Source organism: Olea europaea, chromosome 18 (genome assembly GCF_002742605.1).
Source record: "Olea europaea var. sylvestris chromosome 18, O_europaea_v1, whole genome shotgun sequence".
NCBI classification, from domain to species: Eukaryota; Viridiplantae; Streptophyta; class Magnoliopsida; order Lamiales; family Oleaceae; genus Olea; species Olea europaea.
The window spans coordinates 9,308,562-9,322,855 of NC_036254.1; the positions used below are offsets into that span (position 1 = coordinate 9,308,562).

Sequence of the window (14,294 nt, forward strand, 5' to 3'; positions counted from 1 at the left end):
ATGATGATGATGATGATGATGATGATGATGATGATGATGATAATAATAATAATAATAATAATAATAATAATAATAATAATAATAATAATAATGGTGGTGGTATTTAATTTCGCGTCGCTATAAATCGTTTCCCAGTTTATGTACAGTAAATAGCCATGCATTTAGTGCGCTAACTTGGTCAAGTCCATATTAGTTGCTTGTTTCCTTGGGGATATTTTGAGATAGATTATATAGTAAGTTAGGTTTTTGTCGTTTAATTTTAATAGAGATAGTATTCACGTAAGTCGTGATTTAGTTAAAATTCCTAGTTCCTAGCGTATGCTCGGTATCGCGAGATTGATTATTAAATTATTGAAGTTACAAAAATTTTTATAGCAATATTCGACTCATTTGGTGGCTTATAATTAATCTTACATAATGATTTCAAAAAGAAATTAATACGGATAAAGACAACCAAGTTAGAGGGAATTAAAGTAAAGCTATGGCTATTGAATTTTGAAGGAATTCCATTTTCTTGGTTAATGCTTGGATTGATTTCATGTGTGATGTACATATCAAATATCACCCCATTTGCATTGGATGATTTAAATTGGTCTATAATTATCCTAGACCTATTGAAGGAAAGAGCTCGAATTGAGTAGAATTCCCTTTGGCAAAGGTCTTTCCTTACCTTCACATAATATTAGTTTTCCCCCCTTTTTCCTTAAAAAATTGTGTGTGTTTTTTAGTTGTCTAAGATATTGATAGTGACATAGGACCACCTAACTTAGATGACGAGGAATAGTTATAGGATAATATTTACGTGTGGTTTTCAGTTTAGCTATCATTTCATCAGTAATAAAGTTAGTAGGATTTCATTTATTCTGTAGGTGCACCGAACTCTCTATCCTAAATTGTACCTCTTCATAAATGGATCTAGATAATAATAAAATATGTTATTTTCTATTATGCCTCCCATTAAATTGTACAATGTGTGATTGTTGTAAACTTCCTATGGATTACAAATCAATACCATTTTGTATAAAAGGGAAATGGAACCAACATCACACGCAAGGGCAATTAGGGAGCTGCAGCAAGTAGTGGAAGAAATGAGATGAGTCCTTTTGGCACAAACTAATCCGACAACGTCAATGGCTTCGACTAGTCAAGATGTATCAATAGTGCCACCCGTCAAAACACAAACTGTCCCTACACCATCTATTACTCTTGCACCAACCATTGGTCCAGTTGTGCCAATCATCGAGTAATTTCATCGATGTAGGCCTCCTAGCTTCGATGGGGGTAATGACCCTTCGGCAGCAGAGGACTATATTTGCATGATTGAGAAGATCTTTCGATACATCTCGTGCCCAAAAAACAAGACAGTATTGTGTACTAAGTTTATGTTAGTGGGGGAGTCGACCACTAGTGGGAATCTGTTTGTCGTACTCACACGGAGACGGAATAGCATAAGATGACATGGGATCAATTTAAGACTGAAATGCTAGAGAAATATTTTTCCCAAGCTCTCCATAACTACAAGGAAGCCAAGTTTTTGCAGTTGATTCAAGGGGATATGGACATTATTGAATATGAGAGAAAGTTTGAACAACTATCTTGGTATGCACCACATCTGGCTAGCACCGAGCAAATGAAGGCTAGGCGATATGAACGGGGTCTACACCCTGAAATCAGGCAGATTGTGAGTTTTCATGAGCTGACTACATTCAGAGAAGTCGTGAAGAAGGCCCAGACTATGACATGTACTAGTGCCAAGCATAAAATTCAGAGTCAATGGCATAAACTCGAAAAGAGGAAGTGGGTTGATCAGAATAGGGACAAAAAATCAAGTTCACACAAGAAGCCTAAAAATAGATTAAATCCTAGTCAGGCTGGTAACACGACAAATCCCCGACTTAAGTGTAAGAAGAACCATAGGGGAGAATGTTTTGTAGGGAAAGGTGTATGCTATAGATGTGGTCAGCCAGGCCACTATGCTCAAAGATGCCGGACATTGCTAAGTAAGGAGGATGGTCAGATAAAGAAAGGAAAGGCTCGGGTCTTCTCCATGACCTATGTTGATGCTTCTCAAGATTCGGACGTAATCGCAGGTATCCTATCTGTCTCTGGCAACCTTGTGTATGTTCTTATTGATTCTGGTGCAACGCATTCATCTATATCTACTACGTGCTCAGCTAGAATTGGTGTGGTATGTGAAAAAGATGATGGTATACTAGAAATTAGTATACCGTCAAGAGGAATCATAGATATTGATAAGATAGCTAAAGCAATAGAGATAGATTTTGATGGGTTAATCTTAAACGTGGATCTGCATGTAATCGAGATGAAGGATTTCGACATCATTTTGGGCATGGATTGGTTAGGCAGCAATCGAGTAACCATAAATTGTTTTGAGAAAGATGTAGTGCTTCAAAGAACTGGTGAAAAAGAATTTAGATTTTATGGATCCAAGATTAAAGTACATCCTCACCTAATCTCAGCGATGCAAGCTGAGAAATTGCTAAAGAAGGGATCCTGCCAAGGATATTTAGTTAACCTTACTGACACATTAGAAGGAGAGACAACTATGGATAACAAGCCAATAGTAAGAGAGTATCCGGATGTATTTCCCGATGACCTACCAGGTATTCCACCTGATAGGCAAGTAGAATTTACAATTGATTTGATCCTTGTAGCCGCGCTAGTGTGTAAAGCACCTTACAGAATGACCCCTAAGGAACTACAAGTGTTCAAAATACAATAGAAAGCACTAAGTAGTAAAGGTTTTATAAGGCCAAGTGTGTCCCCATGGGGAGCTCTAATACTATTGATTAAAAAGAAAGATGAGTCAATACTGATATGCATAGATTATAGGGAGTTGAATAAATTAACTATTAAGAAAAATCATCCACTCCCACGAATTAAAGATTTATTTGATCAATTGAAGGGAGCTACGGTGTTTTCAAAAATCAACTTTAGATCGGGCTACCATCAGTTAAAGATTAAACAGAGTGATAAATCGAAGACAGCATTTCAAACTCACTATGGACACTATGAGTTTATTGTTATGCCTTTCGGCTTAACTTGCGCACCTACGTGTTTATGGACTTAATGAACCAAGTATTTCAACGTTATCTAGACAAATTTCTCATTGTGTTTATTGATGATATATTAGTATGCTCAAAGAATGTTCAACAGCACGAAGGACATCTAAAAGCAGTGTTGGATAATTTATGCAAGGAAAAACTTTACACCAAATTCAAAAAAGTGTGAGTTTTGGTTAGACCATATAGGATTTTTAGGTTATGTAGTGACCGTCCATGGAATAAAAGTAAACTTAGCTAAGGTCGATGTTGTGAATAACTGGTCGGCACCTACTAATGTAGATGAAGTGAGGAATTTTCTAGGTTTAGCTGGTTACTATCGATGACTCATTGAGGATTTCTCAAAAATTGCAGTGCCTTTAATACAATTGACCCGGAAAGGAGTTATGGTCATTTGGTCAAAAAGGTGTGAGAAAAGCTTTCAAGAGTTAAAGGATAGACTAGTTTCTGCCCTAGTATTGACTATATCTGAAGGTTCAGGTGGATCTGTTATTTATAGTGATGCATCCAAGCTGGGATTGGGGTGTGTTTTAATGCATAATGGAAAAGTGATAGCATATGCATCAAGACAACTGAAGTAATATGAACAAAACTATCCAACGCATGATTTAGAACTTACAGCAGTAGTTCATGCTCTTAAAATTTGGCGTCACTACTTGTATGGAAGCAAATGCAAAATCTACATAGACCAAAGAGCCTTAAATAATTTTTCGCTCAGGAGTCAAATTCTAGATAAGAACAATGGTTGGAGTTAGTGAAAGACTGCGACTGCACAATCTATTACCATCTGGTAAGGCTAATGTAGTCGTAAACGCACTCAGTTATCTGTTTTGAGGACAGACCAAGAGCAGTTAATTTAAGACCTTGAAATTTTGAAAATTGAGGTACTAGTGCTTTCGGCTTGGACAAAGACCATGATAGTAGCATTAACTCTGAGGCCCATACTTTGGGCTAAACTAATAAAGGCCCAGAAGAATGACCAGTTTCTCGAAAAGATGAGGGCTGCAGTTGAAACATAGAAACAAAAAGATTTAGAGATAGCTGAAGATAAGGCATTAATGTATATAGGTCGACTATGAGTACCCAAGGATAAAGGACTTCAGAATGAGAGTATGATAGAAGCTCACTCTGCCCGTTACGTAGCACACCCAGGTAAGACTAAAATGTATTGAGATCGACGTAGTTCATTTTGGTGGAGGAATATAAAAGAGAAAATAACCCGATTTGTATCAAAGTGTCTTGTTTGTCAGCAGGTTTAGAGACCATCAAGACTATTGAATCTGATAGATATACAAGAATGGAAACGGGAAAAAATAGCAATGGACTTCGTAGTGGGCTTTCCCAGGTCAGCAAGGGGTCATGAAGCTATGTTGGTAATAGTGGATCGATTGACAAAGTCAGCATACTTTCTCCCAATTAGAATGAATTTTAATATGGATCAATTTGTAGAGCTCTATGTTAGAGAGATAGTTAAACTCTATGGGAGATAGTCAAACTCTATGGGGGTGTCAGTGTCGATTATATCAGATCGAGATCCTAGGTTTACATCAAAATTTTGGAGGAGTTTACAAACCACGATGGAGACTAAGTTGACCTTTAGTACTGCTTACCACCCCTAGACCGATGGGCAATCGAAACAAACCATGCAAGTTTTGGAAGATATGTTGAGATCTTGTGTCTTAGATTGGGGCGAAAATTGGGAAATTCACTTGTCGTTGGTAGAATTTGCACAATAATAGCTTCCAAGGTGCCATACGAAGACTTATATGGTAGACAATGTCGTTCACCAGTATGCTGGGATGAATTGGGTGAAATAAAAATGTTAGGTCCTAAACTCATTGTAAAGATAGTGGACGCTATTGAAAAGATTAGAATGAGAATTGAGATGGCTCAAAATCGACAGAAAAGTTACACCGACAAGAGAAGAAAAGACTTGACATTTGAGGTTGAAGATAAAGTTTTTCTGAAGATGGCACCAATGAAAGGTGTGTTACGATTTGGTGAGAAAGCTAAGTTGAAACAAGATTTATCTGTCCATTTGAGATACTAGAAAGAGTTGAAAATGTGGCAAATCATTTGGCATTGCCACCAAAACTATCAGCTGTACATAACGTATTTCACATCTCCATGCTGAGGAATTACCTTCATGGCCTGAGTCATGTGATTGATGATCAAGTGATTAACTTACAGGAGGATCTAACGTATGAGGAATCACCAGTCGAGATATTAGAAAGAAAAGCTCACTGGTTGAGAAACAGAGAGGTACCATTAGTAAAGATCCGATGGGTTAATCATACAATAAAGGAGGCTACCTGGGAAAGGGAGGAAGAAATCAAGACCAAGTACCTAGAGATTTTTGAACAGGTAAGTCAAATTTCGAGGACGAGATTTAACTCCAGGGAAGAAGAGTTGTAGCGACCAAAATTTTTTATAAAATTAAATAATAATAATAATAATAATAATAATAATAATAATAATGGTGGTATTTAATTTCGCGTCACTACAAATCGTTTCCCAGTTTATGTGCAGTAAATAGCCATGCATTTAGTGCACTAATTTGGTCTAGGTCATATTACTTTTTTGTTGTCCTGGGTATATTGAGATAGATATTGATAGTGACACACCACCACCTAACTCAGATGACGAGGAATAGTTATAGGGTAATATTTATGTGTGGTTTTCAGTTTAGCTATCATTTCATCTGAAATAAATTTAGTAGGATCTCATTTGTTCTGTTGGTACACTGAACTCTCTATCATAAATTGTACCTCCTCATAAGTGGATCTAGATAATAATAAAATATGTTATTTTTTATTATGGTCTCCAATTAAATTCTACAATGTGTGATTGTTGTAAACTTCCTACGGATTACAAACCTATCCCGTTTTGTATGAAGAGAAATGGCACCAACATCATACACAAGGGCAATTAGGGAGCTGCAGCAAATAGTGGAAGAAATGAGATGAGTCCTTTTGGCACAAACTAATCCAACAATGCCAATAGCTCCGACTAAAGAAGTTGTATCGACAGTGCCACCCGTCATAACACAAACTGACCCTACTATATAGTAGAGGATATATAGGAAAAATGTACAATCAACAAATTTTCAATCATGGATACAAATATATCCATAACATATTGAAACGATTGCTAATCATTGAGTAATTTCATCAATACCGGCCTCCTAGCTTCGATGGGAGTAATAACCCTTTGGAAGCAAAGGTGTGGATTTGCATATTATGTGCTGAGTTTATGTCAGTGGGGGGAGCTAGCCACTGGTGCGAATCTGCTTGTCGTACTCGTACGGAGACGGAACAGCGTAATATGACATGGGATAAATTTAAGACTGAAATGCTAGAGAAATATTTTCCCCAAGCTCTCCTTGAAGTCGAGTTCTTGTAGTTGATTCAAGGGGATATGGACATTACTTAATATGAGAGAAAGTTTGAACAACTATCTCAGTATGCACCATATCTGGTTAGCTCCAAGCAAATGAAGGCTAGGTGATATGAACGGGGTCTGTACCCTGAAATCAGACAGATTGTGAGTTCTCATAAGCTGACTACATTCAGAGAAGTCGTGATGAAGACCCAGACTGTGACATATACTGGTGCCAAGCATAAAATTCAAAGCCAATGGCATGAACTCGAAAAGAGAGAATGGCTTGATTAGAATAGGGATGAAAAATCAAGTTCACACAAGAAGCCTAACAATAGATTTAATCCTAGTCAGGATAGCAACACCATAAATCCCTATCCTAAATGTAAGAAAAACCATAGGGGGGAATGTTTTGTAGAGAAAGGTGTAAGCTATAGATGTGGTCAGCCAGGCCACTATGCTCAAGGATGCTGACATTGCTAAGTAATGAGGATGATCAGGTAAAGAAAGAAAAGGTTCGGGTCTTTTCCATGACCCATGTTGAAGCTTCTCAGGGTCCGAACATAATCGCAGGTATCCTATCTGTCTCTAGCAACCTTGTATATGTTCTTATTAATTTTGGTGCAATGCATTCATTCATATATACTATGTGCTTAGCTGGAATTGGCATGATATGTGAAAAAGATGATCGTATAATAGAAATTAGTATACCGTCAGGAGAAATCATAGATACTGATAAGATAGCTAAAGCAGTAGAGATAGATTTTGATGGGTTAATCTTAAACGTGGATTTGCATGTAATCGAGATGAAGGATTTGGTAGTGACGCACCACCACCTAACTCAGATGATGAGGAATAGTTATAGGATAATATTTATGTGTGGTTTTCAGTTTAGCTATCATTTTATAAGTAATAAAGTAAGATTTTAGTTGTTCTATTGGTGCACTGAACTCTCTATCATAAATTGTACATCTTCATAAATGGATCTAGACAATAATAAAATATGTTATTTTCTATTATGGCCTTCCATTAAATTGTACAATGTGTGATTGTTGTAAAATTCCTATGGATTAGAAACCTATCCCATTTTGTATGAAGGGAAAGGGCACTAACATCACACGCAAGGGCAATTAGGGAGCTACAGCAAGTAGTGGAAGAATGAGACGAGTCCTTTTGGCACAAACTAATCCAACAACTCTAATGGCTCCGACTAGACAAGATGTACTGATAGTGCCACCCGTCACAACACAAATTGTCCCTACACTATCTACTACTCTTGTACCAACCATTGCTCCAGTTGTGCCAATCATTGAGTAATTTCGTCGATACCGCCTCCTAGCTTCGATAGAAGTAATGACCCGTTGGCAACAAAAGAGTGCATTCGCATGATTGAGAAGATCTTTTGATACATCTAGTGCCCGAAAAACTAGAAAGTATTGTGTGATGAGTTCATGTTAATGGGGGGAGCCGGCCACTGGTGGGAATCTATTTGTCGTAATCACACGAAGATAAAACAACGTAATATGACATGGGATCAATTTAAGAATGAAATGCTAAAGAAATATTTTTTCCAAGCTCTCTGTGACTGCAAGGAAGCCGAGTTCTTGTAGTTGATTCAAGGGGATATGGACATTACAAAATATGAGAGAAAGTTTGAACAACTATCTTGGTATGCACAACATCTGGTTAGCACCGAGCAAATGAAGGCTAGGTAACATGAACGGGGTCTACTCCTTGAAATCTGATAGATTGTGAGTTCTCATGAGCTGACTAAATTCAGAGAAGTCATGAAGAAAGCCCAGACTGTGACATGTCTGGTGCCAAGTATAAAATTCAGAGTCAATGGCATGAACTCGGAAAGAGAAAATAGGTTGATCTAAATAGGGATGAAAAAAAAAGTTCACACAAGAGGCCTAACAATGGATTTAATCCTAGTCAGGCTAGCAACACCATAAATCCCTGTCCTAAGTGTAAGAAGAACCACAAGGAAGAATGTTTTGTAGGGAAAGGTGTACGCTATAAATGTGGCCAACCAGGCCACTATGCTCAAGGATGCTAGACATTGCTAAGTAAAGAGGATGATTTGGCAAAGAAAGGAAAGGCTCAAGTCTTTTCCATGACCCATGTTGAAGCTTCTCAGGATCCAGACATAATCACAGGTATCTTATCTGTCTCTAGCAACCCCATGTATGTTCTTAGTGATTCTGGTGCAACGCATTTATTCATATCTACTACGTGCTGAGTTGGAATTGGTGTGATATGTGAAAAAGATTATGGTATACTAGAAATCAGTATACCGTCAAGAGAAATCATAGATACTAATAAGATAGCTAAAGCAATAGAGATAGATTTTGATGGGTTAATCTTAAACATGGATCTGCATGTAATCGAGATGAAGGATTTTGACATCATTTTGGGCATGGATTGGTTAGGCAGCAATTGAGCAACCATAAATTGTTTTGAGAAAGATGTAGTGTTTCGAAGACCTGGTGAAAAAGAATTTAGATTTTATGGATCCAAGATTAAAGTACTTCCTCGCCTCATCTCAGCCATGCAAGTTGAGAAATTACTAAAGAAGGGATCCTGTTAAGGATATTTGGTTAACCTTATTGAAACACTAGAAGGAGAGACAACTATAGATAACATACCAATAGTAAGAGAGTATCCGGATGTATTTCCTGATGACCTACCAGGTATTCCACCTGATAGGCAAGTAGAATTTATAATTGATTTGATCCCTGGAGCTACACTAGTGTCTAAAGCACCTTACAGAATGACTCCTAAGGAACTACAAGAGTTGAAAATACAATTGGAAAAACTAAGTAGTAAAGGTTTTATAAGGCCAAGTGTGTCCCCATGGGGAGCTCCTGTACTGTTGGTTAAAAAGAAAGATGAGTCAATGCAGATGTGCATAGATTATAGAGAGTTGAATAGATTAACTATTAAGAATAATTATCAACTCCCAAAAATTGAAGATTTATTCGATCAGTTGAGGGAGCTACGATGTTTTCAGAAATTGACTTGAGATTGGGCTACCATCTGTTAAAGATTAAACAGAGTGATATATCAAAGATAGCATTTCAAACTCGCTATGGACACTGTGAGTTTATTGTTATGCCTTTCGACTTAACTAATGCCCCTGTAGTGTTTATGGACTTAATGAATCGAGTATTTCAACATTATCTAGAAAAATTTATCATTGTGTTTATTGATGATATATTAGTATACTCAAGGGGTGTTCAACAGTACGAAGGGCATCTGAAAATAGTGTTGGAGACTTTACGCAAAGAAAAACTTTATGCTAAATTCAAAAAGAGTGAGTTTTGGTTAGACCGTATAGGATATTTGGGTTATGTAGTGATCGCCCATGGAATAGAAGTATCCCGCTAAGGTCGATGCTGTGAATAACTGGCCGACACCTACTAATGTAGGGGAAGTGAGGAGTTTTCTGGGTTTAGCCAGTTACTATCGACGATTCATTAAGGGTTTCTCAAAAATTGTAGGGTCTTTAACATAATTGACCCGGAAAGGAGTTATGTTCATTTGGTCAAAAAGGTGTGAGAAAAGATTTCATGAGATAAAGGATAGACTAGTTTTTGCCCCAGTAATTACTATACTTGAAGGTTCAGATGGATTTATTATTTATATTGATTCATCTAAGCTAGGATTGGGGTATGTTTTAATGCTAAATGAAAAAGTGATTGCATATGCATCAAGACAACAAAAGCAATGTGAACAAAATTATCCAACGAATGATTTAGAACTTGCAGCAGTAGTTATGCTCTAAAAATTTGGCATCACTACTCGTATGGAAGCAAATGCGAAATCTACATTGACAAAAGAGCCATAAATATTTTTTTTCACTCAAAAGGAGTGAAATATGAGACAAGGACGATGCTGGAGTTAGTGAAAGACTAGACGGTTCAATCCATTACAATTCTGGTAAGACTAATGTAGTCACAGACACACTAAGTAGGAAGAAGGTGGGTTAGTTATCTATTTTGAGGACAGATCAAGAGTAGTTAATTAAAGACCTTGAAAATTTGAAAATTGAGGTGCTAGTGCTCTCAGCTCGAACAAAGACCATGATAGCAGTACTAACTCTAAGGCCTACACTTAGGACCAAAATAATAGAGGCCCAGAAGAATGACCAATTTCTCGAAAATATGAGGGCTGCAGTTGAAACAGAGAAATGGAAAGATTTTGAGATAGCTGAAGATAAGGCATTAATGTATAGAGGTCGACTATGTGTACTAAAGATGAAGTACTTCAGAATGAGATTATGATAGAAGCCCACTCTGTCCGTTACGTAGCACACCCAGGTAAGACTAAAATGTATAGAGATCTACGTAGTTCATTTTGGTGGAGGAATATGAAAGAGAAAATAGCCCAATTTGTATCAAAGTGTCTTGTTTGTCAGTGGGTTAAAGCAGATCATCAGAGACCATCAGGACTATTGAATCCGATAGATATACAAAAATAGAAATGGGAAAAAATAGCAATGGACTTCGTAGTGGGGTTCCCTAGGTCAGCAAGGGATCATGAAGCTATTTAGGTAATAGTGGATCGATTGACAAAGTCAGCACACTTTCTCCCAATCAGAATGAATTTTAATATGGATCAATTTGCACAGCTCTATGTTAGAGAGACAGTCAAACTCCATGGGTGCCTGTGACGATTACATCAGATCGAGATCCTAGGTTTACATCAAAATGTTGGAGGAGTTTACAAACCATGATGGAGACTAAGTTGACCTTTAGTACTGCTTACCACCCCTAGACCAATGGTCAATCGGAACGAACCATCCAAGTTTTGGAAGATATGTTGAGATCTTGTATCTTAGATTGGGGTGGAAATTGGGAAATTCACTTGCCAAGTCACCATTGGAATGGCGCCATACGAAGCCTTACATGGTAGACGATGTCCTTCACCAGTATACTAGGATAAATTGGGTGAAAAGAAAATTTCAGTTCCTGAACTCATTGAAAAGACAATGGATGCTATTGAAAAGATCAGAAGGAGAATTAAGATGGCTCAAAATCGATAGAAAAGTTGAATTGACGTTTGAGGTAGGAGATAAAGTTTTTCTGAAAATGGCACCAATGAAAGGTGTGCTACGATTTGGAGAGAAAGGAAAGTTGAAAAAAGATTTATGAGTCCATTTGAGATACTAGAAGGAGTTGGAAATGTGGCATATCGTTTGGCATTGCCACCAAAACTATCAGCTGTACATGACGTATTTCACGTCTCCATGCTAAGGAGCCTTCATGACCCGAGTCATGTGATTGATGATCAAGTGATTAACTTGCAGGAAGATCTAACGTACGAGGAATCACCAGTCGAGATATTAGAAAGAAAAGTTCACTAGTTGAGAAACAGAGAGGTGCCATTATTAAATATCCAATAGGGTAATCATATAATAAAGGAGACTACCTAGGAGAGGGAGAAAGAAATCAAGACGAAGTACCCAGAGATTTTTGAACAGGTAAGTCAAATTTCGAGGACGAAATTTAATTCCAGGGGAGAAGAGTTGTCCCGACCGAAAATTTTTATAAAAAAATAAAAAAAAATAATAATAATAATAGTCGCGTTGCTATAAATCGTTTCCCAGTTTATATGCAGTAAATAGCCATGCATTTAGGGCGCTAACTTGGTCTAGTCCATATTAGTTGCTTGTTGCCCTAGGAATATTTTGAGATAGATTATATGGTAAGTTAGGTTTTTATCATTTAATTTTAATCGAGATAGTATTCACATAAGTCATCATTTAGTTAAAATTCCTAGTTCCTAGCGTATGCTCGGTATCGCGAGATTGATTATTAAATTATTGAAGTTACGAAGATTTTACAGCGATATTAGACTCATTTGGTGACTTATAATTAATAGTGCATAATGTTTTCAAAAAGAAATTAATCCGGATAAAGACAACCAAGTTAGAGGGAATTAAAGTAAAGCTATGGCTATTGAATTTTGAAGGAATTCCATTTTTTTGGTTAATGCTTGGGTTGATTTCACGTGTGATGTGCATATCAATTATCACCCCATTTGCTATCTTTGAGGATTTGATTGGATGATTTAAATTGGTCTATAATATCCTAGACCTATTGAAGGAAAGAGCCCGAATTGAGTAGAGTTTCCTTTGGCGCACGTCTTTCCTTTCCTTCACACAATATTAGTTTTTCCCCCTTTTCCTTAATAAAAAAAATGATAGAGAAAGAAAACATATTGCCAAGAAGAAAATCTCAAGAATAATGACACGACGCTTAAACCTTCACATTTGTAAGATAAAAAAGATACTTGTTTCCTCCAAAAGTAAGATGTTTTTTAAGTCCCATAAATCTACATGAACATAGTTTAATGTCTATTAGTACTATGGGAACTTATTTCAAACTCACTCTATGAGACTTTCCCAACTCACAGGTCTCACAAAAAGTTAAATGTTCAATTTCATCTTTCCCAAGTAGTTTTTGAATATGACCCATCCTATTGTACCATAGTTTAGATTTGTTTTTCAGTAATAGTATACAGATTCGGATCAGGTCCAGGGATTGTATTACCTTCAAGGTAGTACAATCTATTTCTCTTTGGTCATTTCATGACAATTAAGGAGCCTTTAATAATTTTCAGAACCTAATTATTAGACTTAAAAAAATATCCCTCATCTTCAAGGATCCCTAAGGAAATAAGGTTTATTTTACAATCGGGGACATATCTGACATTTCTGATTGGTCTTACAATGCTATCATGCAGTTTAATGGCAATTTCACCTATCCTAATTACAATATGAGAATCATCATCACCCATATAGACTTTCATAGGTTCTATATCTTTGTAGTTATAAAACCAAGATTTTATGGGACTTATGTGAAAGGTACAATCAGAATTTAATATCCAGTCCTTATTGGTTTCATCACTAGTTACAGTCATCACATGCAGGCTATCAAGTTCAATTCCTACAGCAGCATTGGTCAGCTCCCCATTGTTGTGATCTTTTTGCTTCTTCTTTCAATAAAAACAATCTCTCTAAGTGCCCTAATTTACCACAGTGATAGCACTTTTTATTACTCTTGTCTTTTAGAATTTGAACTCCATTTTGATTTTCCTTTCATTTTTTTATTTTGAAATGCATTTTCTCTCTTCTCGAGTCTTTCCCTAACAAACGTACTCTCCTCTCTGAAGTTAGACCTAGATTCCTTCCTCACTTCTAACTCTCTATCACTATTGTTTGTATCAAATTATCCCTTGAGTATTTTATAGCATCTTTATGGGATTCAGACAATGAATTCATGAAATCACAACAAGGTTTTCATCATAAAATTTCTTGTCATTGTGTCCTAGACTTTTCACAATAATGCTAAAATTTTTTCTAGAAGATATTTTGTTTTGTAAATTTTTAATCGTCGCTTCATCTACTTGTCTAACAATATTATTAGATGAATGCATAATTATTGAACTATATGCAATTTCATCCATATCTTCAATTTCATGAGGTTTAGCTTTGATTCTACAAAAAAAAAAAAATATCAGGATCATTAAAGGCTTTAGCAACCTTTTGTTGTGTTGGGAATCTACTTAACATGCACAACAGAAAATTAAAACAGATTTCGATTCCTACCAGAAATTTCTTTGTATTTAGATAGAAATTGTGAAAAAATCGTACATTTTTCTAGATTTGCAATCTCCTTTGCTTTTCTTGCGTTCCTGATCTGCCAACCACAGTTGTCCAATCGTCCAGCCTCCAACAGTGATCCACACAGAGAACAAGATTGCAAGATTATGTTTTTTTTTTTTTTGTGATAGCAAGAATAATGAATTTTCCACAAAATTATAAAC

The 14,294-nt window shown here is 36.5% G+C and overlaps 1 protein-coding gene across 1 annotated transcript; it reads left to right on the forward strand.

The window, feature by feature from the left end:
• Window positions 1–1,453: 1,453 nt before the first annotated feature.
• On the forward strand, window positions 1,454–3,664 carry LOC111366705. The gene is made up of 4 exons (XM_022987411.1): window positions 1,454–2,683; window positions 2,744–2,990; window positions 3,282–3,395; window positions 3,438–3,664. The coding sequence occupies exons 1-4, from the start codon at window positions 1,454–1,456 to the stop codon at window positions 3,662–3,664; spliced, it is 1,818 nt and encodes a 605-aa protein (XP_022843179.1).
• The last annotated feature ends 10,630 nt before the right edge of the window (window positions 3,665–14,294 follow it).